Source organism: Oncorhynchus masou, chromosome 29, assembly GCF_036934945.1.
Source record: "Oncorhynchus masou masou isolate Uvic2021 chromosome 29, UVic_Omas_1.1, whole genome shotgun sequence".
Classification (NCBI taxonomy): Eukaryota; Metazoa; Chordata; class Actinopteri; order Salmoniformes; family Salmonidae; genus Oncorhynchus; species Oncorhynchus masou.
Genome location: NC_088240.1, coordinates 8,758,105 through 8,785,588, shown reverse-complemented (window position 1 = coordinate 8,785,588; position 27,484 = coordinate 8,758,105). Strand labels below are relative to the sequence as shown.

The 27,484-nt window shown below is 40.9% G+C and overlaps 1 protein-coding gene across 2 annotated transcripts in view; it reads left to right on the top strand.

The window, feature by feature from the left end:
• Positions 1-26,184, top strand: part of LOC135518960 (neuronal membrane glycoprotein M6-b) — a 90,470-nt gene extending 64,286 nt beyond the window's left edge. Inside the window, exons 2-7 of one of the 2 annotated variants that reach the window (XM_064943944.1) lie at positions 14,387-14,573; positions 19,030-19,186; positions 19,543-19,711; positions 23,096-23,169; positions 23,343-23,408; positions 26,020-26,184. In XM_064943944.1, coding sequence (XP_064800016.1) covers positions 14,387-14,573; positions 19,030-19,186; positions 19,543-19,711; positions 23,096-23,169; positions 23,343-23,408; positions 26,020-26,169 — 803 coding nt within the window. In that variant the 3' untranslated portion in view covers positions 26,170-26,184. Of the gene's footprint in view, positions 1-14,386; positions 14,574-19,029; positions 19,187-19,542; positions 19,712-23,095; positions 23,170-23,342; positions 23,409-24,283; positions 25,489-26,019 lie in introns of those variants that run through there. The other variant, XM_064943943.1, reaches the window with a different exon arrangement.
• Positions 26,185-27,484: the final 1,300 nt, after the last annotated feature.

Sequence of the window (27,484 nt, the reverse complement as noted above, 5' to 3'; positions counted from 1 at the left end):
TTAATATTGTGACTGTAGGAAGAGGAAGAGGGTTCACAGAGCTTTCCTTCTATTAATATTGTGACTGTAGGAAGAGGAAGAGGGTTCACAGAGCTTTCCTTCTATTAATATTGTGACTGTAGGAAGAGGAAGAGGGTTCACAGAGCTTTCCTTCTATTAATATTGTGACTGTAGGAAGAGGAAGAGGGTTCACAGAGCTTTCCTTCTATTAATATTGTGACTGTAGGAAGAGGGTTCACAGAGCTTTCCTTCTATTAATATTGTGACTGTAGGAAGAGGAAGAGGGTTAACAGAGCTTTCCTTCTATTAATATTGTGACTGTAGGAAGAGGGTTAACAGAGCTTTCCTCCTATTAATATTGTGACTGTAGGAAGAGGAAGAGGGTTCACAGAGCTTTCCTTCTATTAATATTGTGACTGTAGGAAGAGGAAGAGGGTTCACAGAGCTTTCCTTCTATTAATATTGTGACTGTAGGAAGAGGAAGAGGGTTCACAGAGCTTTCCTTCTATTAATATTGTGACTGTAGGAAGAGGAAGAGGGTTCACAGAGCTTTCCTTCTATTAATATTGTGACTGTAGGAAGAGGGTTAACAGAGCTTTCCTTCTATTAATATTGTGACTGTAGGAAGAGGAAGAGGGTTCACAGAGCTTTCCTTCTATTAATACCGTGACTGTAGGAAGAGGAAGAGGGTTCACAGAGCTTTCCTTCTATTAATATTGTGACTGTAGGAAGAGGAAGAGGGTTCACAGAGCTTTCCTTCTATTAATATTGTGACTGTAGGAAGAGGGTTAACAGAGCTTTCCTTCTATTAATATTGTGACTGTAGGAAGAGGGTTAACAGAGCTTTCCTTCTATTAATATTGTGACTGTAGGAAGAGGAAGAGGGTTCACAGAGCTTTCCTTCTATTAATATTGTGACTGTAGGAAGAGGGTTAACAGAGCTTTCCTTCTATTAATATTGTGACTGTAGGAAGAGGGTTCACAGAGCTTTCCTTCTATTAATATTGTGACTGTAGGAAGAGGAAGAGGGTTCACAGAGCTTTCCTTCTATTAATACTGTGACTGTAGGAAGAGGGTTCACAGAGCTTTCCTTCTATTAATATTGTGACTGTAGGAAGAGGGTTCACAGAGCTTTCCTTCTATTAATATTGTGACTGTAGGAAGAGGGTTCACAGAGCTTTCCTTCTATTAATATTGTGACTGTAGGAAGAGGGTTCACAGAGCTTTCCTTCTATTAATATTGTGACTGTAGGAAGAGGGTTAACAGAGCTTTCCTTCTATTAATATTGTGACTGTAGGAAGAGGAAGAGGGTTCACAGAGCTTTCCTTCTATTAATACTGTGACTGTAGGAAGAGGAAGAGGGTTCACAGAGCTTTCCTTCTATTAATATTGTGACTGTAGGAAGAGGGTTCACAGAGCTTTCCTTCTATTAATATTGTGACTGTAGGAAGAGGAAGAGGGTTCACAGAGCTTTCCTTCTATTAATATTGTGACTGTAGGAAGAGGGTTAACAGAGCTTTCCTTCTATTAATATTGTGACTGTAGGAAGAGGAAGAGGGTTCACAGAGCTTTCCTTCTATTAATACCGTGACTGTAGGAAGAGGAAGAGGGTTCACAGAGCTTTCCTTCTATTAATATTGTGACTGTAGGAAGAGGAAGAGGGTTCACAGAGCTTTCCTTCTATTAATATTGTGACTGTAGGAAGAGGAAGAGGGTTCACAGAGCTTTCCTTCTATTAATATTGTGACTGTAGGAAGAGGGTTCACAGAGCTTTCCTTCTATTAATACTGTGACTGTAGGAAGAGGGTTAACAGAGCTTTCCTTCTATTAATATTGTGACTGTAGGAAGAGGAAGAGGGTTCACAGAGCTTTCCTTCTATTAATATTGTGACTGTAGGAAGAGGGTTCACAGAGCTTTCCTTCTATTAATATTGTGACTGTAGGAAGAGGAAGAGGGTTAACAGAGCTTTCCTTCTATTAATATTGTGACTGTAGGAAGAGGGTTAACAGAGCTTTCCTCCTATTAATATTGTGACTGTAGGAAGAGGAAGAGGGTTCACAGAGCTTTCCTTCTATTAATATTGTGACTGTAGGAAGAGGAAGAGGGTTCACAGAGCTTTCCTTCTATTAATATTGTGACTGTAGGAAGAGGAAGAGGGTTCACAGAGCTTTCCTTCTATTAATATTGTGACCTTCCTTCTATTAATATTGTGACTGTAGGAAGAGGAAGAGGGTTCACAGAGCTTTCCTTCTATTAATATTGTGACTGTAGGAAGAGGGTTAACAGAGCTTTCCTTCTATTAATATTGTGACTGTAGGAAGAGGAAGAGGGTTCACAGAGCTTTCCTTCTATTAATACCGTGACTGTAGGAAGAGGAAGAGGGTTCACAGAGCTTTCCTTCTATTAATATTGTGACTGTAGGAAGAGGAAGAGGGTTCACAGAGCTTTCCTTCTATTAATATTGTGACTGTAGGAAGAGGGTTAACAGAGCTTTCCTTCTATTAATATTGTGACTGTAGGAAGAGGGTTAACAGAGCTTTCCTTCTATTAATATTGTGACTGTAGGAAGAGGAAGAGGGTTCACAGAGCTTTCCTTCTATTAATATTGTGACTGTAGGAAGAGGGTTAACAGAGCTTTCCTTCTATTAATATTGTGACTGTAGGAAGAGGGTTCACAGAGCTTTCCTTCTATTAATATTGTGACTGTAGGAAGAGGGTTCACAGAGCTTTCCTTCTATTAATACTGTGACTGTAGGAAGAGGGTTCACAGAGCTTTCCTTCTATTAATATTGTGACTGTAGGAAGAGGAAGAGGGTTCACAGAGCTTTCCTTCTATTAATATTGTGACTGTAGGAAGAGGAAGAGGGTTCACAGAGCTTTCCTTCTATTAATACTGTGACTGTAGGAAGAGGGTTCACAGAGCTTTCCTTCTATTAATATTGTGACTGTAGGAAGAGGGTTCACAGAGCTTTCCTTCTATTAATATTGTGACTGTAGGAAGAGGGTTCACAGAGCTTTCCTTCTATTAATATTGTGACTGTAGGAAGAGGGTTCACAGAGCTTTCCTTCTATTAATATTGTGACTGTAGGAAGAGGGTTCACAGAGCTTTCCTTCTATTAATATTGTGACTGTAGGAAGAGGGTTAACAGAGCTTTCCTTCTATTAATATTGTGACTGTAGGAAGAGGAAGAGGGTTCACAGAGCTTTCCTTCTATTAATACTGTGACTGTAGGAAGAGGAAGAGGGTTCACAGAGCTTTCCTTCTATTAATATTGTGACTGTAGGAAGAGGGTTCACAGAGCTTTCCTTCTATTAATATTGTGACTGTAGGAAGAGGGTTCACAGAGCTTTCCTTCTATTAATACTGTGACTGTAGGAAGAGGGTTCACAGAGCTTTCCTTCTATTAATATTGTGACTGTAGGAAGAGGAAGAGGGTTCACAGAGCTTTCCTTCTATTAATACTGTGACTGTAGGAAGGGGGTTCACAGAGCTTTCCTTCTATTAATATTGTGACTGTAGGAAGAGGGTTAACAGAGCTTTCCTTCTATTAATATTGTGACTGTAGGAAGAGGAAGAGGGTTCACAGAGCTTTCCTTCTATTAATACTGTGACTGTAGGAAGAGGAAGAGGGTTCACAGAGCTTTCCTTCTATTAATATTGTGACTGTAGGAAGAGGGTTAACAGAGCTTTCCTTCTATTAATATTGTGACTGTAGGAAGAGGGTTCACAGAGCTTTCCTTCTATTAATATTGTGACTGTAGGAAGAGGAAGAGGGTTCACAGAGCTTTCCTTCTATTAATATTGTGACTGTAGGAAGAGGGTTAACAGAGCTTTCCTTCTATTAATATTGTGACAGAGCTTTCCTTCTATTAATATTGTGACTGTAGGAAGAGGAAGAGGGTTCACAGAGCTTTCCTTCTATTAATATTGTGACTGTAGGAAGAGGAAGAGGGTTCACAGAGCTTTCCTTCTATTAATATTGTGACTGTAGGAAGAGGAAGAGGGTTCACAGAGCTTTCCTTCTATTAATATTGTGACTGTAGGAAGAGGGTTCACAGAGCTTTCCTTCTATTAATATTGTGACTGTTTCAGAGCTTTCCTTCTATTAATACTGTGACTGTAGGAAGAGGGTTAACAGAGCTTTCCTTCTATTAATATTGTGACTGTAGGAAGAGGAAGAGGGTTCACAGAGCTTTCCTTCTATTAATATTGTGACTGTAGGAAGAGGGTTAACAGAGCTTTCCTTCTATTAATATTGTGACTGTAGGAAGAGGGTTCACAGAGCTTTCCTTCTATTAATATTGTGACTGTAGGAAGAGGAAGAGGGTTCACAGAGCTTTCCTTCTATTAATACTGTGACTGTAGGAAGAGGGTTCACAGAGCTTTCCTTCTATTAATATTGTGACTGTAGGAAGAGGGTTCACAGAGCTTTCCTTCTATTAATATTGTGACTAGGAAGAGGGTAGAGCTTTCCTTCTATTAATATTGTGAGTAGGAAGAGGGTTCACAGAGCTTTCCTTCTGATTAGGAAATACTATTAATATTGTGACTGTAGGAAGAGGAAGAGGGTTCACAGAGCTTTCCTTCTATTAATATTGTGACTGTAGGAAGAGGAAGAGGGTTCACAGAGCTTTCCTTCTATTAATACTGTGACTGTAGGAAGAGGAAGAGGGTTCACAGAGCTTTCCTTCTATTAATATTGTGACTGTAGGAAGAGGAAGAGGGTTAACAGAGCTTTCCTTCTATTAATATTGTGACTGTAGGAAGAGGGTTCACAGAGCTTTCCTTCTATTAATATTGTGACTGTAGGAAGAGGAAGAGGGTTGACAGAGCTTTCCTTCTATTAATATTGTGACTGTAGGAAGAGGGTTCACAAAGCTTTCCTTCTATTAATATTGTGACTGTAGGAAGAGGAAGAGGGTTGACAGAGCTTTCCTTCTATTAATATTGTGACTGTAGGAAGAGGGTTAACAGAGCTTTCCTTCTATTAATATTGTGACTGTAGGAAGAGGAAGAGGGTTGACAGAGCTTTCCTTCTATTAATATTGTGACTTTAGGAAGAGGGTTCACAGAGCTTTCCTTCTATTAATATTGTGACTGTAGGAAGAGGAAGAGGGTTGACAGAGCTTTCCTTCTATTAATATTGTGACTGTAGGAAGAGGGTTAACAGAGCTTTCCTTCTATTAATATTGTGACTGTAGGAAGAGGAAGAGGGTTGACAGAGCTTTCCTTCTATTAATATTGTGACTGTAGGAAGAGGGTTAACAGAGCTTTCCTTCCATTAATATTGTGACTGTAGGAAGAGGAAGAGGGTTAACAGAGCTTTCCTTCTATTAATGCTGTGACTGTAGGAAGAGGAAGAGGGTTGACAGAGCTTTCCTTCTATTAATATTGTGACTGTAGGAAGAGGAAGAGGGTTCACAGAGCTTTCCTTCTATTAATACTGTGACTGTAGGAAGAGGAAGAGGGTTCACAGAGCTTTCCTTCTATTAATATTGTGACTGTAGGAAGAGGAAGAGGGTTCACAGAGCTTTCCTTCTATTAATATTGTGACTGTAGGAAGAGGGTTAACAGAGCTTTCCTTCTATTAATATTGTGACTGTAGGAAGAGGGTTCACAGAGCTTTCCTTCTATTAATATTGTGACTGTAGGAAGAGGAAGAGGGTTCACAGAGCTTTCCTTCTATTAATATTGTGACTGTAGGAAGAGGGTTCACAGAGCTTTCCTTCTATTAATATTGTGACTGTAGGAAGAGGGTTCACAGAGCTTTCCTTCTATTAATATTGTGACTGTAGGAAGAGGAAGAGGGTTCACAGAGCTTTCCTTCTATTAATACTGTGACTGTAGGAAGAGGAAGAGGGTTCACAGAGCTTTCCTTCTATTAATATTGTGACTGTAGGAAGAGGAAGAGGGTTCACAGAGCTTTCCTTCTATTAATATTGTGACTGTAGGAAGAGGAAGAGGGTTCACAGAGCTTTCCTTCTATTAATACTGTGACTGTAGGAAGAGGGTTAACAGAGCTTTCCTTCTATTAATATTGTGACTGTAGGAAGAGGAAGAGGGTTCACAGAGCTTTCCTTCTATTAATATTGTGACTGTAGGAAGAGGGTTCACAGAGCTTTCCTTCTATTAATATTGTGACTGTAGGAAGAGGAAGAGGGTTCACAGAGCTTTCCTTCTATTAATATTGTGACTGTAGGAAGAGGGTTCACAGAGCTTTCCTTCTATTAATATTGTGACTGTAGGAAGAGGAAGAGGGTTAACAGAGCTTTCCTTCTATTAATATTGTGACTGTAGGAAGAGGAAGAGGGTTCACAGAGCTTTCCTTCTATTAATACTGTGACTGTAGGAAGAGGAAGAGGGTTCACAGAGCTTTCCTTCTATTAATACTGTGACTGTAGGAAGAGGAAGAGGGTTAACAGAGCTTTCCTTCTATTAATATTGTGACTGTAGGAAGAGGAAGAGGGTTCACAGAGCTTTCCTTCTATTAATATTGTGACTGTAGGAAGAGGGTTAACAGAGCTTTCCTCCTATTAATATTGTGACTGTAGGAAGAGGAAGAGGGTTCACAGAGCTTTCCTTCTATTAATACTGTGACTGTAGGAAGAGGAAGAGGGTTCACAGAGCTTTCCTTCTATTAATATTGTGACTGTAGGAAGAGGAAGAGGGTTCACAGAGCTTTCCTTCTATTAATATTGTGACTGTAGGAAGAGGAACACTGCTTTCCTTCTATTAATATTGTGACTGTAGGAAGAGGGTTCACAGAGCTTTCCTTCTATTAATATTGTGACTGTAGGAAGAGGAAGAGGGTTCACAGAGCTTTCCTTCTATTAATACTGTGACTGTAGGAAGAGGAAGAGGGTTCACAGAGCTTTCCTTCTATTAATATTGTGACTGTAGGAAGAGGGTTCACAGAGCTTTCCTTCTATTAATATTGTGACTGTAGGAAGAGGGTTCACAGAGCTTTCCTTCTATTAATATTGTGACTGTAGGAAGAGGAAGAGGGTTCACAGAGCTTTCCTTCTATTAATAAGGACATGTAAAGACTGCTGCACTATGTGTGTGAGAGAGATGTGCTCACTGGCCTCCACTGGGACTTACCCATACGGGAGCTTCGATCTGACATCCACAATCAGTACCGGATATTATTCCTCCTTTGTACTGAATTAATCTCTGCAGAGATGAGATTAGTACCACATAATGCAAACATGATGCATGATGGTCAGTGCAGACAGCCTTCAATATGGTGCTTTGTGGAGGACCCATTGAGGTTCTGTGTAGGCGATAGATTGTGTTTTTTTAATTTCCTCCGGGCTCTTGTACCAAGAATAAGTCTTTTTATAGTGGTTCTATGTGAATAGAGTGGTATTATTGTGGTGTTAAATGCTAACACATGTCAATATGTCGGTCTGTCTTGGTGCCAGTGTTGTTTCAGGGTTAAGGGTTAGACACGGTAACACACGACCGAGCCAGCATGGCTAACGTTACTCCAGCTGTGAAAACACCAACTCCAATTTATGGTTATTAAACTCAACACCTTGGGAAGGAGGCACGAGGCACGAGGCTTCTCCATGGAGAGAAAAAGAGCTTTGTTCCCTCTGCCGGAGTGTGTCAGGAGAGGTGTTTAACAACACTCAGAGGTGTGATAGCATCACAGTGTGAAGGGGACAGAGAGTTCAGATGACAGTAGAGTACAGTACAGTAGCGTAGAATACAGTACAGTAACATTATCGGTTGGTGGCCTTAAATAGCTGATGTCCTTCTCTCGCTCTCTCTCTTTCTCTCTCTCTCCCTCTCTATAGTTCTACCAGATACAGTGCCTTGCGAAAGTATTCGGCCCCCTTGAACTTTGCGACCTTTTGCCACATTTCAGGCTTCAAACAAAGATATAAAACTGTATTTTTTTGTGAAGAATCAACAACAAGTGGGACACAATCATGAAGTGGAACGACATTTATTGGATATTTCAAACTTTTTTAACAAATCAAAAGCTGAAAAATTGGGCGTGCAAAATTATTCAGCCCCTTTACTTTCAGTGCAGCAAACTCTCTCCAGAAGTTCAGTGAGGATCTCTGAATGATCCAATGTTGACCTAAATGATTAATGATGATAAATACAATCCACCCGTGTGTAATCAAGTCTCCGTATAAATGCACCTGCACTGTGATAGTCTCAGAGGTCCGTTAAAAGCGCAGAGAGCATCATGAAGAACAAGGAAAACACCAGGCAGGTCCGAGATACTGTTGTGAAGAAGTTTAAAGCCGGATTTGGATACGAAAAGATTTCCCAAGCTTTAAACATCCCAAGGAGCACTGTGCAAGCGATAATATTGAAATGGAAGGAGTATCAGACCACTGCAAATCTACCAAGACCTGGACGTCCCTCTAAACTTTCAGCTCATACAAGGAGAAGACTGATCAGAGATGCAGCCAAGAGGCCCATGATCACTCTGGATGAACTGCAGAGATCTACAGCTGAGGTGGGAGACTCTGTCCATAGGACAACAATCAGTCGTATATTGCACAAATCTGGCCTTTATGGAAGAGTGGCAAGAAGAAAACCATTTCTTAAGGCTATCCATAAAAAGTGTTGTTTAAAGTTTGCCACAAGCCACCTGGGAGACACACCAAACATGTGGAAGAAGGTGCTCTGGTCAGATGAAACCAAAATTGAACTTTTTGGCAACAATGCAAAACGTTATGTTTGGCGTAAAAGCAACACAGCCTGAACACACCATACCCACTGTCAAACATGGTGGTGGCAGCATCATGGTTTGGGCCTGCTTTTCTTCAGCAGGGACAGGGAAGATGGTTAAAATTGGTGGGAAGATGGATGGAGCCAAATACAGGACCATTCTGGAAGAAAACCTGATGGAGTCTGCAAAAGACCTGAGACTGGGACGGAGATTTGTCTTCCAACAAGACAATGATCAAAAAAACATAAAGCAAAATCTACAATGGAATGGTTCAAAAATAAACATATCCAGGTGTTAGAATGGCCAAGTCAAAGTCCAGACCTGAATCCAATCGAGAATTTGTGGAAAGAACTGAAAACTGCTGTTCCCAAATGCTCTCCATCCAACCTCACTGAGCTCGAGCTGTTTTGCAAGGAGGAATGGGAAAGAATTTCAGTCTCTCGATGTGCAAAACTGATAGAGACATACCCCAAGCGACTTACAGCTGTAATCGCAGCAAAAGGTGGCGCTACAAAGTATTAACTTAAGGGGGCTGAATAATTTTGCACGCCCAATTTTTCAGTTTTTGATTTGTTAAAAAAGTTTGAAATATCCAATAAATGTCGTTCCACTTCATGATTGTCTCCCACTTGTTGTTGATTCTTCACAAAATAAAAAAAATACAGTTTTATATCTTTATGTTTGAAGCCTGAAATGTGGCAAAAGGTCGCAAAGTTCAAGGGGGGCGAATACTTTCGCAAGGCACTGTATAACTATTCCAGGTAGAACTGGTAGAACTATACCAGGTAGAACTAGTAGAACTACACCAGTTAGAACTAGTAGAACTATACCAGGTAGAACTAGTAGAACTATACCAGGTAGAACTAGTAGAACTATACCAGGTAGATCTATATCAGGTAGACCTATACCAGGTAGAACTATATCAGGTAGAACTATATCAGGTACAACTATATCAGGTAGAACTAATAGAACTATATCAGGAAGATCTAGTAAAACTACACCAGGTAGAACTATACCAGGTAGAACTAGTAGAACTCTACAAGTTAGAACTATATCAGGTAGAACTAATAGAACTATACCAGGCAGATCTAGTAGAACTACACCAGTTAGAACTATACCAGGTAGAACTAGTAGAACTCTACAAGTTAGAACTATATCAGGTAGAACTAATAGAACTATACCAGGCAGATCTAGTAGAACTACACCAGTTAGAACTATACCAGGTAGAACTAGAAGAACTATACAAGTTAGAACTATATCAGGTAGAACTAATAGAACTATACCAGGCAGATCTAGTAGAACTACACCAGTTAGAAATATACCATGTAGAACTATACCAGGTAGATCTATACCAGGTAGACCTATACCAGGTAGAACTATATCAGGTAGACCTATACCAGGTAGAACTATATCAGCTAGAACTAATAGAACTATACCAGGCAGATCTAGTAGAACTACACCAGTTAGAAATATACCATGTAGAACTATACCAGGTAGATCTATACCAGGTAGACCTATACCAGGTAGAACTATATCAGGTAGAACTAATAGAACTATACCAGGCAGATCTAGTAGAACTACACCAGTTAGAAATATACCATGTAGAACTATACCAGGTAGATCTATACCAGATAGAACTATATCAGGTAGACCTATATCAGGTAGAACTAATAGAACTATACCAGGCAGATCTAGTAGAACTACACCAGTTAGAAATATACCATGTAGAACTATACCAGGTAGATCTATACCAGATAGAACTATATCAGGTAGACCTATACCAGGTAGAACTATATCAGGTAGATCTAATAGAACTACACCAGTTAGAACTATACCAGGTAGAACTAGTAGAACTATACAAGGTAGAACTACACCAGTTAGAACTATACCAGGTAGAACTAGTAGAACTATACAAGGTAGAACTACACCAGGTAGATCTATATCAGGTAGAACTATACCAGGTAGTATTTGACTGGGCCTGAGGTGTATGTCATGTTGGCCCTGCCTGCCATGTGTGTCTGTGTGGGAAATGTGGGCCGAGTTAACCACTCTGCTGGGCATCGCCGCGGGCACACTCACTGGGTTGTGGTTAACATGCTGCCATGGCAACTGCTATTCACCAGCCCTCGAACAAAAATGTTTTTATCCCTCTGTGACACAAAAGGCTACGGGATGAACTTTCTGACAACACACAACTGTTGAATGGCCCTGCTCTGATGATAATATATCTGTTTTAATGTCCTTTGTCAGGCCAGAGAAAGAGGATAAACACTAACGAACTTTCAGGATTCCTGCCTCATGCAAGAGGTCTGGATTTCAATAGGCATATTATGCCCTCTCTCTCACTGTCAGAGTTCTACATTGGAATAGACTCTAGATTCTAGAACGTGCACCAATGGACATTTAATGTGATGCTGAAATCATGCCTGTAAATTTATTTAGCGCCATGTCCTCTACACAGTTACTAAGCCTCCATTCAGATCATCTCCAATGGAGGAAACAGTTGTCTGGGACACAGTCAAGGTGAATCTATGAATCTATGCGTACAGTTCTACAGAACACACATTAATAAGACCGTCACATACGCACCTCCTCAACCAGGACCAGGTCATACTACACATCTACAGTCTGCTGTTTGAAATACCACATCTTTCTAAATATATGGATCTCATTGACATACTGTCTGTCCAGAGGCACTGCTCTACTAGTTCATCAGTACTACACATACAGTCTACCATGATACAGTATACCACGATACAGTCTACCATGATACAGTCTACCACGTACATTCTACCACGGTACAGTCTACCATGATACAGTCTACCACGTACAGTCTACCACGGTACAGTCTACCACAATACAGTCTACCACGGTACAGTCTACCATGATACAGTCTACCACAATACAGTCTACCACGGTACAGTCTACTACGACACAGTCTACCATGATACAGTCTACCATGATACAGTCTACCACGGTACAGTCTACCACGATACAATCTACCACAACACAGTCTACCACGATACAGTCTACCACGGTACAGTCTACCACGATACAGTCTACCACGGTAAAAGCTACCACGATACAATCTACCACGATACAGTCTACCATGGTAAAAGCTACCACGATACAGTCTACCATGATTAGGTTTACCACGATACAGTCTACCACGATACAGTCTACCACGGTACAGTCTACCACGGTAAAAGCTACCACGATACAATCTACCACGATACAGTCTACCATGGTAAAAGCTACCACGATACAGTCTACCATGATTAGGTTTACCACGATACAGTCTACCATGATACAGCCTACCACGGTACAGTCACGATACAGTCTACCACGATACAGTCTACCATGATACAGTCTACCACAATACAGTCTACCACAATACAATCTACCATGATGTAGTCTATCATGATACAGTCTACCATGATACAATCTACCACAATACAGTCTACCACGATACAGTCACAATACAGTTTACCATGATACAATCTACCACGATGCAGTCTACCATGATACAATATACCACGATACAATCTAACACGATACAGTCTACCACGATACAGTCTACCACGGTACATTCTACCACAATACAGTCTACCACGATATAGTCTACCATGATATACAATCTACCCTGATACAATCTAACACAATACAGTCTATCACAATACAGTCTACCACGATACAGTCCTCCACAACACAATCTACCACGATACAGTCTACCACGATACAGTCTACCACGATACATTCCACCACGGCACAGTCTACCACAATACAGTCTACTACGACACAGTCTACCACGATACAGTCTACCACAATACAGTCTTTAATGATAGTCTACCATGATAAAATCTACCACGTTACAGTCTAGCACCACACAGTCTACCACCACACAGTCTACCACCATACAATCTACCACGACACAATCTACCACGACACAATCTACAACGATACAATCTCCCACGATACAGTCTACCATGATACAGTCTACCACGACACAATCTACAACGATACAATCTCCCACGATACAGTCTACCACGACACAGTCTACCATGACACATTCTACCACGATACAGTCTACCACGATACAGTCTACAATTATACAGTCTACCACGATACAGTCCACAATGATACAGTCTACCACGATACAGTCTACCACGATACAGTCTACAATTATACAGTCTACCACGATACAGTCCACAATGATACAGTCTACCACGATACAGTCTACCACGATACAGTCTACCACGATACAGTCTACAATTATACAGTCTACCACGACACAGTCTACCATGATACAGTCTACAATGATACAGTCTACCACGATACAGTCTACCACGATACAGTCTACCACGATACAGTCTACAATGATACAGTCTACCACGACACAGTCTACCATGACACATTCTACCACGATACAGTCTACCACGATACAGTCTACCACGATACAGTCTACAATTATACAGTCTACCACGATACAGTCCACAATGATACAGTCCACAATGATACAGTCTACAATTATACAGTCTACAACGATACAGTCTACCACGATACAGTCTACCGCGATACAGTCTACAACGATACAGTCTACCGCGATACAGTCTACTGCGATACAGTCTACCGCGATACAGTCTACCGCGATACAATCTACCGCGATAAAATCTACCGCGATACAATCTACCACGATACAATCTACCACGATACAGGTTCCAGTCCTCAACGACAGACAGACAGACAGACAGACAGACAGACAGACAGACAGACAGACAGACAGACAGACAGACAGACAGACAGACAGACAGACAGACAGACAGACAGACAGACAGACAGACAGACAGACAGACAGACAGACAGACAGACAGACAGACAGACAGACAGACAGACAGACAGACAGACAGACAGACAGACAGACAGACAGACAGACAGACAGACAGACAGACAGACAGACAGACAGACAGACAGACAGACAGACAGACAGACAGACAGACAGACAGACAGACAGACAGACGCTCATACCGGATGGCAAGTTAAGTCTCATTCTATCATGATGAGTAGTCCACAAGTTCAAGATTTGATCATCATTCACTCATTCCTCATTAAAATACCACTCCACTGTCCACGCTACATGTGTGTTGGTAGTGTGTGTACATAGTTTTTGTAGTGTATTGGTCGGTGAGGAGTCTGGGATGAAGAGTCATTTAGAGGAGGTTGAAAAAGTCAGTACATGTTCTTACTGAGTTCTGATGAACAGTGAAGAATTAAATTACCTCGACTGTACTGTCATTGGTTATGCAACAGCTCATTTGAATGTTTCAGTGAGTTGAACTTAAAAGTTGTCCCTAAGCTCAGCCCATGGACTAGTGTAAAGATGGCCATGTATATGATTTAAGTGCTGGACCAATACATCAGCTCTTCTGAGTATGATGGAGTGAAACACAACCCCCTTATATGGAATTTGCAATGGTTTAAGAAGTATCAGGTTGACCAATATGGCCTTTTTGGACACCAGAAGTGATACTGTTACTCTGCAGCCTACAGTGAAAAGCGCACAGAAGAATAAATAAAAATGGATTGTCTCTCTCAAAAGACAACAATTACTGCTTTGACTATTCTGTGATGAAAGATTCAATCAACAAGTTGACTGTTCTCCCTATTTCTCTCTCTGTGTTTCCATGGAGGTTGCTTCGAGTGCTGCATCAAGTGTCTGGGCGGGGTGCCGTATGCATCGCTGGTGGCCACCATCCTATGTTTCTCCGGCGTGGCCCTGTTCTGTGGCTGCGGCCATGTGGCCCTCACCGGCACCCTTACCATCCTGGAGAACCACTTCTCCAAAGTCACCTCTGACCACGCCATGCTGACCGACGTGTGAGTGACCGAACCCTGACCCCATGAGTAAGGCTAGGAGTCCTTGACCCTAGCCTGTCCAAGAAAAGCAATGTTCCCTAGTTATATCCTATGAGCTATAATTAAGGCCTGGCTAACCGTAAGTATCCTACTGAATGGTCAGAGTAGAGCATTATTGAGATACAACTGGTCCCCCAAACCCGTACATGTCAATCCAGGCAGTAGTAGTGGCTGTATGTCTACAACGATATCTTGAAAAAATAAACTATTCTACCAGTTATACAATACCATTAAAAAGATTGGGGTCACTTAGAAATGTTGTTGTTTTTGAAAGAAAATTTAAAAAAATACGTCCATTATAATAACATCAGAAACACAGTGTAGACGTTGTTAATGTTGTAAATGACTATTGTAGCTGGAAACAGATGCTTTTTAAAATGGAATATCTACACAGGCGTACAGAGGCCCATTATCAGCAACCATCACTCCTGTGTTCCAATGGCACGTTGTGTTATCCAACTTTATCATTTTAAAAGGCAAATTGATCATTAGAAAACCCTTTTGCAATTATGTTAGCACAGATTAAAACTGTTGTTCTGATTAAAGACGCAATAATACTGGCCTTTTTTAGACTAGTTGAGAATCTGGAGCATTAAGCATTTGTGGGTTCGATTACAGGCTCAAAATGGCCAGAAACAAATAATTTTCTTCTGAAACTCATATTCTTGTTTTGAGAAATGAAGGCGAGAAATCTCGTAAAACGCTTTGTACTACTCCCATCAAAGCTACAGCGCAAACTGCCTCCAACCAGAATAGAAAGAGGAGTGGGAGGCCCCGGTGCACAACTGAGACGCCTCACAAGTCCTCATCTGGCAGCTTCATTAAATAGTACCCGCAAAACACCAGTCTCAACATCAAGAGTGAAGATTACTATTTAATGAAGCTGCCAGTTGAGAACTTGTGAAGCACCTGATTCTCAAACTAGACTCTCCAGTGTAATTGTCCTCTTGCTCAGTTGTGCACCGAGGCCTCCCACTCCTCTTTCTATTTTGGTTAGTGCCAGTTTGCACTGTTCTGTGAAGGGAGTAGTACACAGCGTTGTGCAAGATCTTCAGTTTCTTGGCAATTTCTCACATGGAATAGCCTTCATTTCTCAGAACAAGAATAGACTGATGAGTTTCAGAAGAAAGTCCTTTGTTTCTGGCCATTTTGAGCCTGTAATCGAAAACACATGCTGATGCTCCAGAAACTCAACGTGTCTAAAGAAGGCCAGTTTTATTGCTTCTTTAAATCAGCACAACCCTTTTAGTCTTAGTGAGCTGGACCTCCTAGCATAGATAAGCCCTATCAATGAATTACAGGTACTTTTATATAGATATCCTTTCTTCAATGAGCTCATCACAACAGCTATTTTTTTATCAAATAAAAACCTCTGCTTGCACCTTACCCCAGATGAGACCTCTTTTAGATCCATTAGTCTATAGCAAGAGAGGAGAAACATATAGGAGAGGAAGAACAGGACAAGTGTTTTGTTATGAGGTTTTAAAGGGGAGTCTCTGTGAGTGCCCATTTTAATTTCAAGTTTCAAGTTTTAATGTCACGTGTACTTAAGTGATAATGCCAGAGAAGCCGGTGTTTGGAAGATATCTTGGCACGGGTATTGTTAGGCCCGAGACGAAGGTTTCATGCCAATCTATTTGCTCCGTTCCAGCCATCATTATGAGTCGTTCTTCCCTCAGAAGCCTCCACTGGTGTGTATAAAGATAAGGAGAGGTTTTAGTGGCTGAGAGCCAACACGTTAGTGTGGTAAGTATTAGTATACCAAACTACCCATGCCAGTTTATCCTGGCTAAGAGCTGAGGAGAGACTAACTGCATCACTTCTTCTTTTTATAACAAACATGAATGTGTTGAAAATTCCAAATTGTTTGCATAGTCAACCTACACACAGCTCTGACACACACACTTACCCCACCAGACATGCCACCAGGGGACCTTTCACAGTCCCCAGGTCCAGAACACACTTACCCCATCAGACATGTCCCCAGGGGACCTTTCACAGTCTCCAAATCCAGAACAAATTCAAGAAAGCGTACAGTATTATATAGCGCCATTATTGCATGGAACTCCGTTTCATCTCAAACCGTGCCAATATGTCCTCCAAACACCGTCTTCGAGGGCATTATCACTTTCATACAACGGGTTACCAACATATTCAAATAATGATTGACATATTTTCAAAACATTATTTTAATTAATTTATTCATACTACTTCATCCTTCTACAAGATATAGTCCCGACACAAATCTAGGCTTGTTAAAGTCATTCAAGTCTTTTTGTTCTATATCTATGGACGCGACCCAGGCGTTCAGTCTTTTTGTTCTGTATCTATGGACGCGACCCAGTCGTTCAGTCTTTTTGTTCTGTATCTATGGACGCGACCCAGGCGTTCAGTCTTTTTGTTCTGTATCTATGGACGCGACCCAGGCGTTCAGTCTTTTTGTTCTGTATCTATGGACGCGACCCAGGCATACAGTCTTTTTGTTCTATATCTATGGATGCGACCCATCCATACAGTCTTTTTGTTCTATATCTATGGACGTGACCCAGGCGTTCAGTCTTTTTGTTCTATATCTATGGATGCGACCCATCCATACAGTCTTTTTGTTCTATATCTATGGACGTGACCCAGGCGTTCAGTCTTTTTGTTCTATATCTATGGACGCGACCCAGGCGTTCAGTCTTTTTGTTCTATATCTATGGATGCGACCCAGGCGTTCAGTCTTTTTGTTCTATATCTATGGACGCGACCCAGGCGTTCAGTCTTTTTGTTCTATATCTATGGATGCGACCCATCCATACAGTCTTTTTGTTCTATATCTATGGATGCGACCCAGGCATACAGTCTTTTTGTTCTATATCTATGGATGCGACCTAGTCGTTCAGTCTTTTTGTTCTATATCTATGGATGCGACCCAGGCATACAGTCTTTTTGTTCTATATCTATGGATGCGACCCAGGCATACAGTCTTTTTGTTCTATATCTATGGATGCGACCCATCCATACAGTCTTTTTGTTCTATATCTATGGATGCGACCCAGGCATACAGTCTTTTTGTTCTATATCTATGGATGCGACCCATCCATACAGTCTTTTTGTTCTATATCTATGGATGCGACCCAGTCGTTCAGTCTTTTTGTTCTATATCTATGGATGCGACCCAGTCGTTCAGTCTTTTTGTTCTATATCTATGGACGCGACCCAGGCGTTCAGTCTTTTTGTTCTGTATCTATGGATGCGACCCAGTCGTTCAGTCTTTTTGTTCTATATCTATGGATGCGACCCAGTCGTTCAGTCTTTTTGTTCTATATCTATGGACGCGACCCAGGCGTTCAGTCTTTTTGTTCTATATCTATGGACGCGACCCATCCATACAGTCTTTTTGTTCTATATCTATGGACGCGACCCAGGCGTTCAGTCTTTTTGTTCTATATCTATGGACGCGACCCAGGCGTTCAGTCTTTTTGTTCTATATCTATGGATGCGACCCAGTCGTTCAGTCTTTTTGTTCTATATCTATGGATGCGACCCAGGCATACAGTCTTTTTGTTCTATATCTATGGATGCGACCCAGCCATACAGTCTTTTTGTTCTATATCTATGGACGTGACCAAGTCGTTCAGTCTTTTTGTTCTATATCTATGGATGCGACCCAGGCGTTCAGTCTTTTTGTTCTATATCTATGGATGCGACCCAGGCGTTCAGTCTTTTTGTTCTATATCTATGGATGCGACCCAGCCATACAGTCTTTTTATTCTGTATCTATGGACGCGACCCAGTCGTTTGTTCTAAATGTTCCATTGCCATACTAGCTGTCAACGTTCTTATCCCTTGCTTGCTAGCTAGCCAACTACGGCTAACTTCCAGTCACTTCAAAAAGTGCAGCCAGAATAACAACAAAGTAGCTGCATTTGTTTAAGCTGTTTTCTAGTGACATTTATTTGGATACATCCATAACAATGAGCTAATGAGGTGTGATTAAACTTGGCATAGAAAATGTGCTTTCTCGTCAGGACGCTGTTGTTCAGAGGAGCTTGCCAACAACACAGCTTCAGTAACACAATCACTTCAAACTGTAGCTGGAAAGACTTGATATTAGCTGCGTTTCCTTTGACCTTTTTTCAATTGAAGGGTCGATCGGTTTCTCAGAGACATACATCCTCTGTTTACATTTCATCCACCAAATTTGTTTATGGTTTACATGTTTGTTTTTTACTCAATGACAGAATGAATGGTATAGGTGGCAGTTTTATAACCCGAGCTAAATCTAAACGTATAAGCTAGTCTAATACAACCTGTCACGTTTACTGTTTCTCCTCAAGCCTCATGTTGGAGGCTGAACATAACATAGTCATATTGGATTATCCCTAATGGACAGAACACAGAGCGGGTTTATGTGGGATTTTCTCCTATACAGAATACAGCTGATGCAGTACGTCATCTATGGCATCGCCTCCTTCTTCTTCCTCTACGGAATCATCCTGCTGGCCGAGGGCTTCTACACCACCAGCGCTGTGAAGGAGCTGCACAGCGAGTTCAAGACCACCATCTGCGGACGCTGTATTAGTGGCATGGTACGTCACTATCGTCAACCACTGGACTGTGTTAACCGTGCACTGAACTTACACCAAACAACGAAACTCACTGCACTCTTGATCAGACCAAATTTTGTGCAACAAGCTAGTCTCTGTTTTTATGTACTCAACCCGAACCACGTGGACACCTGAGTTCTGTTTTAATGTAATCAAACAAGCTGATGACATAATGACGACGTCTGAGCAAATGCTCTTCGCAAACGGGCACGAAAGCATGTCCTCTCTTTTACGCCTACCAGTCAAATAGACACAAACAACAGCTATGAAAATACTAGTTATGATCCACATCTTCCTAATGCCAATGTGATGCTGGTTATGTACGTGTGTTTTCTCAGTTTGTGTTCCTGACCTACATCCTGGGTATCGCCTGGCTGGGTGTGTTTGGTTTCTCCGCCGTGCCCGTCTTCCTCTTCTACAACATCTGGTCCACCTGCAACGCCATGAGGTCACCTGTGGCTAACCTCACCAACGTGGACACCATCTGCGTCGACGTTCGTCAGTACGGTAAGGGAAAACCCGAGTTACAGCCAGGGTCATCTTCATTAGGCACCATGTGAAAGAAAACACTGAAACTGAGAGGGATTACCTGAACTTTTCCAATAAGAAAGGCTTGTTTTGTCTTCCTGTTGCAACATTATCTCTACGCTGTGCCCTAATGAATATGACCAAATCCATCCAGGGTCCCTTCTACCCATAACACAGAGCAGGTGTTTCCAATATTTTGTGTGTACAGTTGCCTGTTGAGGCTGTGGGTCACTGATTTCTATTGGTGTGTATCACAGGAGGTTGGTGGCACCTTAATTGGGGAGGATTAGCTAGTGTTAATGGCTGAAGGGGAATATGTGGAATGGTATCAAATACATCAAACACGAGGTTTGATGCCAATCTATTTGCTCCGTTCCAGCCATCATTATGAGTCGTTCTTCCCTCAGAAGCCTCCACTGGTGTGTATAAAGATAAGGAGAGGTTTTAGTGGCTGAGAGCCAACACGTTAGTGTGGTAAGTATTAGTATACCAAACTACCCATGCCAGTTTATCCTGGCTAAGAGCTGAGGAGAGACTAACTGCATCACTTCTTCTTTTTATAACAAACATGAATGTGTTGAAAATTCAAAATAGTTTGCATAGTCAACCTACACACAGCTCTGACACACACACTTACCCCACCAGACATGCCACCAGGGGTATTTTCACAGTCCCAAAATCCAGAACAAATTCAAGAAAGCGTACAGTATTATATAGAGCCATTAGACATAAAGCAACACCTCACGGCGCCACGCCTCTCCCCTATTTGACCTAGATAGTTTGTGTGTATGCATTGATATGTAGGCTACATGTGCCATTTTTAAATGTACAGTTGAACTCGGAAGTTTACATACACCTTAGCCAAATACATTTAAACTCAGTTTTTCACAATTCCTGACATTTCATCCTAGTAAACATTCCCTGTCTTAGGTCAGTCAGGATCACCACTTTCTTTTAAGAATGTGAAATGTCAGAATAATACTAGTGAGAATGATTTATTTCAGCTTTTATTTATTTCATTACATTCCCAGTGGGGCAGAAGTTTACATACACTCAATTATTATTTGGTAGCATTCCTTTAAATTGTTTAACTTGGGTCAAACATTTGGGGTAGCCTTCCACAAGCTTCCCACAATATGTTGGGTGAATTTTGACCCATTTTTCCTGACAGAGCTGGTGTAACTGAGTCAGGTTTGTAGGCCTCTTTGCTCGCACACACTTTTTCAGTTCTGCCCACAAATTTTCTATAGGATTGAGGTCATGGTTTGTGATGGCCACTCCAATATCTTGACTTTGTTGTCCTTAAGCCATTTTGCACCAACTTTGGAAGTATACTTGGGGTCATTGTCCATTTGGAAGACCCATTTGCAATCAAGCTTTAACTTCCTGACTGATGTCTTGAGATGTTGCTTCATTATATTCACATAATTGTCCTATCTCATGATGCCATCTATTTTGTGAAGTGCATCAGTCCCTCCTGCAGCAGAGCACCCTCACAACATGATGCTGCCACCCCCGAGCTTCACGGTTGGGATGGTGTTCTTCGGTTTGCAAGGATCCAACCTTTTACCTCCAAACATAACGATGGTCATTATGGCCAAACAGTTCTATTTTTTGTTTCATGAGACCAGAGGACATTTCTCAAAAAAGTATGACCTTTGTCCCCATGTGCAGTTGCAAACTATAGTCTGTCTTTTTTATGGCGATTTTGGAGCAGTGGCTTCTTCCTTGCTGAGCGGCCTTTCAGGTTATGTCGATATAGGACTTGTTTTACTGTGGATATAGATACTTTTGTACCTGTTTCCTCCAGCATCTTCACAAGGTCATTTGCTGTTGTTCTGGGATTCATTTGCATGTTTCACACCAAAGTACGTTCATCTCTAGGAGACAGAACGCGTCTCCTTCCTGAGCGGTATGACGGCTGCATGGTCCCATGATGTTTATACTTGTGTACTATTGTTTGTACAGATGAATGTGGTGCCTTCAGGCGTTTGGAAATTGCTCCCAAGGATGAACCAGACTTTTAAGGTCTAAGGTCTTAGCTGATTTCTTTTGATTTTCCCATTATGTCAAGCAAAGAGGCACTGAGTTTGAAGGTAGGCCTTGAAATACATCCACAGGTACACCTCCAATTGACTCAAATTATGTCAGAACTTCTCAAGCCATGACATAATTTTCTGGAATTTTCCAAGCTGTTTAAAGTCACAGTCAACTTAGTGTATGTAAACTTCTGACCCACTGGAATTGTGATACAGTGAATAATAAGTGAAATAATCTGTATGTAAACAATTGTTGGAAAAATGACTTGTGTCATGCACAAAGGAGATGTCCTAACCGACTTGCCAAAACTATTGTTTGTTAACAAGACATTTGTGGAGTTGTTGAAGAACTAGTTTTAATGACTCCAACCTAAGTGTATGTAAACTTCCGACTTCAACTGTATGTAGTTCTGCCTTTGAGCTGTTTGTGTTCATTAATGTTCTGTGTTATGTCATGTTTCATGTTTTGTGTGGAAGCCAGGAAGATTAGGTGCGGCTTTCGCAACAGCTAATGGAGATCCTAATAAAATACCAAATACCACTTGTGGCATCTTTTCTCTGGCTCGATATCCTCCATCTCCTCTCAGGTTTTATAACAGAAATAAGACATTAGAACAGCCTAAATGACCAGTGTGTCACCTTGTACAGGTTTGATACACTCCACTCTACAAGCATGACATTTTAATGGAGATTTCATCTAAGTTATAACCATATCGTAAATTCAAATGTGATATGTGACTATGGCCAAATAAGGATGGTTCCTTTACCGTGTATCTATATGAATGACATGAATGACATGATGTGAGGAATTTGCCGTGTATCTATATGAATTCTATGAATGACATGATGGGAGGAATTAGCTGTGTATCTATATGAATTCTATGAATGACATGATGTGAGGAATTTACTGTGTATCTATATGAATTCTATGAATGACATGATGTGAGGAATTTGCCGTGTATCTATATGAATTCTATGAATGACATGATGTGAGGAATTTGCCGTGTATCTATATGAATTCTATGAATGACATGATGTGAGGAATTAGCTGTGTATCTATATGAATTCTATGAATGACATGATGTGAGGAATTTACTGTGTATCTATATGAATTCTATGAATGACATGATGGGAGGAATTAGCCGTGTATCTATATGAATTCTATGAATGACATGATGGGAGGAATTTGCCGTGTATCTATATGAATTCTATGAATGACATGATGTGAGGAATTAGCCGTGTATCTATATGAATTCTATGAATGACATGATGTGAGGAATTTGCCGTGTCAATATTAACCTTTGAATTGAACGACTCTCTGCAGGTATCATCCCCTGGAACGCATCGCCAGGCAAGGTTTGTGGGTCCACACTTGGAGACATCTGTAATACCAGTGAGGTAAGGCGTCTCTCCTCCCATCCTCAGTCATTATTTTGACCAGTGATACACTGTACTGTCTATTATGTGGGTGCCATTACTTTGGAGACGCATGCTCACAATAACAGCGCAAGGGCCACAGAATTCACAATGAGTTACTGTACTGTGTTCAATCACATGAATGTCTTTTTCAGTTCTACCTGTCCTATCACCTGTACATCATAGCATGCGCTGGAGCCGGGGCCACCGTCATTGCTCTGGTAAGTTCGTTCATATCTCTCTGTCTCTGTCTCTGTCTCTGTCTCTGTCTCTGTCTCTCTCTGTCTCTGTCTCTCTCTCTCTCTCTCTCTCTCTCTCTCTCTCTCTCTCTCTCTCTCTCTCTCTCTCTCTCTCTCTCTCTCTCTCTCTCTCTCTCTCTCTCTCTCTCTCTCTCTCTCTCTCTCTCTCTCTCTCTCTCTCTCTCTCCTCCCTCTCTGCAGTTTGTATCGGACTGTAGATCATGAATCCAGTGCTCCCCTCCTCATTTCCCATATGGTTTATGTAACCTCTGACTGTCAGGCAGAATACCCGTAGACGTTTCCACAACTCCAATCCCATTCTCTGTAAACCATCTGCTTAGGATGCCCCGAGCCCCAGACTTATTTTAGGAAAGTAGAAACAGGGTGGACGTTTGTCCTTTATCGGGACACATGGCTATGTTTATACAGTATAAAGGAGAATATCTGTAAGGATATAAACATGTGTAGACTACATCAGAGTTCTTTGAACTAAGGGCGCCCCATTTCCGAAGAGTATAAAGTCCCGTCTTGGGTGTTTTGAAAACAACTAGTATGATAGAAGAGGGAAATGCTCTGTCAAGGCCATGCAGTCGGGTTTTCCTCTCTGATTGCTTCCAAATAGTGTTTCATAGGGTTCCATTGAACTCATATATATATATATATATATATATATATATATATATATATATATATATATATATATAGGTGACAAACATGAATATTTTACTAATACTTGTGTTGTTGTTATTTTTTACAAGTAAAAAGTTGAAACATCAGTTGTTGCCAATATGGCAGCCATGCACATGCATGTCCTTGGGGAGTTCTCTTACCGCCTGTATTCTGTTCTCTTCCACCAGCTGATCTACATGATGGCTTCCACTTATAACTTTGCCGTTTTGAAGTTTAAGAGTCGAGAAGACTGCTGCACTAAGTTTTAACTGGTGTTCAGAGACACAGTCTATGACACGGCTCTGAGTAGACAGCAGCCACTTACTACATGGACTAAAAATAGACAGCAACATATCTCCATTAGCCTTCACCTAAAGTGTAAATAGCTGATTGTATGCATCTTTTAGCATGTGCTATCCAGAGATAGGTCTGCCTGAAGGACCAACTGTACCTGAAGGGAATTGTCTTAAGAATGGGGTGGTGTAGGGTTGAGAGGGTTATGCTTTTCTCCATATCTTGTTAAGATCCGATTAGGACAATAAATCAGTAATAACTCCCTTAAATGAATAGCACTCTGGCTAATAAACAGTAGGCGTGGAAGAGGAAGACAAAAAACACAATCTGAGAACAATACTGTATTATGAAGGAGTTCTCCATCAGTTGCCATGACCATCGTGCTTCAATTTGGGGGGGAAATGTATTTGTTTTTTTGCTAATGTTCAATTTGTCAGAAGACCAGCCAGGCTTGGAAAAGTGCCTTTTCCCCCATTCATGTTTTAGGATTGATCATGTGTACTACTTGTATTTTCTTGGTGCAAGACACAAAGTGTTACACAGTGAATTTGAATTGTCAGTATTACAAGCTTCTATTACAAACTAGTTCCTCAGTCGTATATAGATACAAATAGTCTTCACATGTAAGATGACGCAGACAAGATGAACAGCATTTCAAAACAAATAACTGCACATTTAACTAGTATTGTGAAGGGTAATCCCAGTACCAGGGGTATATTTTCCATCAAGGTATATAGCCTCAGTTTATGACTTCATATATTTTATAAAGGAAGTTTTCTTGTTTTAGAGGAGTAATGTAATTGCTATGGGACCTGATGCCTTCATAGCTTCAGCTGATAGTTTTGATTGGTTTCTTCCTCCTCTTTGACTCATTCAGAAACATTACATTGTTTAAAGAGCCACTGTTGTTGTTGTTGTTGTTGTTCTTTTAACACTGAGCCTGCATGCTTACTTTATTTCATTTGGATTCCTTAATCTGTTTATGATTACTTATATTCCATATTTCCATAAATATTTAATTATTTCCGAAGATTTTTGAAGACTGTAGTTATTATTTTTCTCTTTCTATACAAAATAAACAATCTTTGTGTACAAAATATCCCCAGTGGTTTTATATTTCTTCTCAAATGAAAAAGAGACACTGAGAACAGTACCGGTGACAGAAAACAAGAAGATAGTGCCTGTTCCATCTCATATCACAATCTAATGCCCCTCTAACCTCTACTAACCACATTCATCATCAAGCTTGCATGCAAAACCTAAAACCCCACTACCCTTCCTCTCCCCTTTTTAAATGTCTCTGTAATATTCTTCAATAATCATGTTAGTAGTGTTGAGGATAATGACATTACTTTGCGGGTGTGTCTGTTGGTCTGTTGTCTGCTTAACATTGTGTTTTCTCTCTCTCTCTGTGTGTGTGTGTGTGTGTGTGTGTGTGTGTGTGTGTGTGTGTGTGTGTGTGTGTGTGTGTGTGTGTGTGTGTGTGTGTGTGTGTGTGTGTGTGTGTGTGTGTGTGTGTGTGTTTGTGTGTGCGTGCGTGCGTGCGTGCGTATGACCTAGCTCTGCCTCATGTAGCCTGCTTTGCATCTTACCATGCTCACTGGCCATCCACCTCGGCCCTCTCTTCCAGATCCACTTCCTCATGATTCTCTCAGCAAACTGGGCTTACCTAAAGGATGCCAGTCGCATGCATGCCTACCAAGACATCAAACTGAAGGAAGAACAGGAGCTGCACGACATCACGTCTCGTTCAAAGGAATGCCTCAATTCCTACACATAAGGATTACGCCCTGGTCCACACACACACACACACACACACACACACACACACACACACACACACACACACACACACACACACACACACACACACACACACACACACACACACACACACACACACACACACACACACACACACACACACACACACACACACACACACACAGGCCAAGAGAACCCATAACCTGCCAGCTGCCCTCATTCAGCGCAGTAATAACACGGCTCCTAACAAACTAATGCATCAATGTCTCTTTCTACAACTAACTGATCAAGACGTCTGTGTCAGAACCTCTGTTTTGTGTTTCGTGTGTGGATTTACTTTTGTTTTTCTAATTTTCATAGGAATGTTTTTGTTGCGATTTATTGTTATTTAAAAAATATATATATATTATAACCAGTGATTGCTGGTGAACTTGAAACATTGCACTATTCTAAAACATGAAGGAAATAAATCATGAAGCTTGTTTTAGAGTGTTCTGTTATGATTCTGGTCTGGTTGTCGGAGGGGGAAGTTCTTGTAAGCGAGAAGAGAATCCGTTTAAAAAAAAATGTTTTAAATCAAAGATGCAGTTTTGATTACACCTCATAGCACAACATGAAACGCCTTACAACATCACAGATATATACAAGTGGTGCAATGTGCTGTTGCTAATTGCAAACAAGTCTGCTCCTCCTGGCTCTGAATGGAGAGCATATGAAGAGGAGGAATGGAAAGGCAAAACAACATTCTATTGTGCAACAGAACATGTATGTGTTGGCTTCTTCGACAAAGGGTTTACGTTACCCCTCTGCCCATTTCAAACTGTTAGGGTTTAAAAAACTTTTCTCTTGCTAGTAGTTTGAGTTGAAATAGGTATGATCATTCTGATTCTACAATTTCATAAGTTACATTCCAACTAAAATGTTAATATTTGAATTGAAACGGTAATAATGATGTAAAATCCTAATTCCCTAAAAGAGGAACTACCTCATGCCTACGCAGGTACACTTACTGAACATGCACAGGTATTTTAGCTGAGATAACCACGTGTCCATGTAACTGTAAACAAACCCGTGGCGGTTGGGTTTTTAAATTTGAGTCCTTTTAGGAGGAATCCTTTACATTTTTAGTCCTTAAACTTTGAGTCCTTACACCATTAGTCCTTACACCATTAGTCCTTACAATTTTAGTTTATTTATTTTTTATTTATTTTACCCTGGCAAGTGAATGGTGCCAATAAAATTATACAGTTAGACTAACCAAAATATTTAATCTTAATACATGGCCATTGTGTGATTCCATGGTTTATAATTAGTATCGTTTTAGTTTTTCA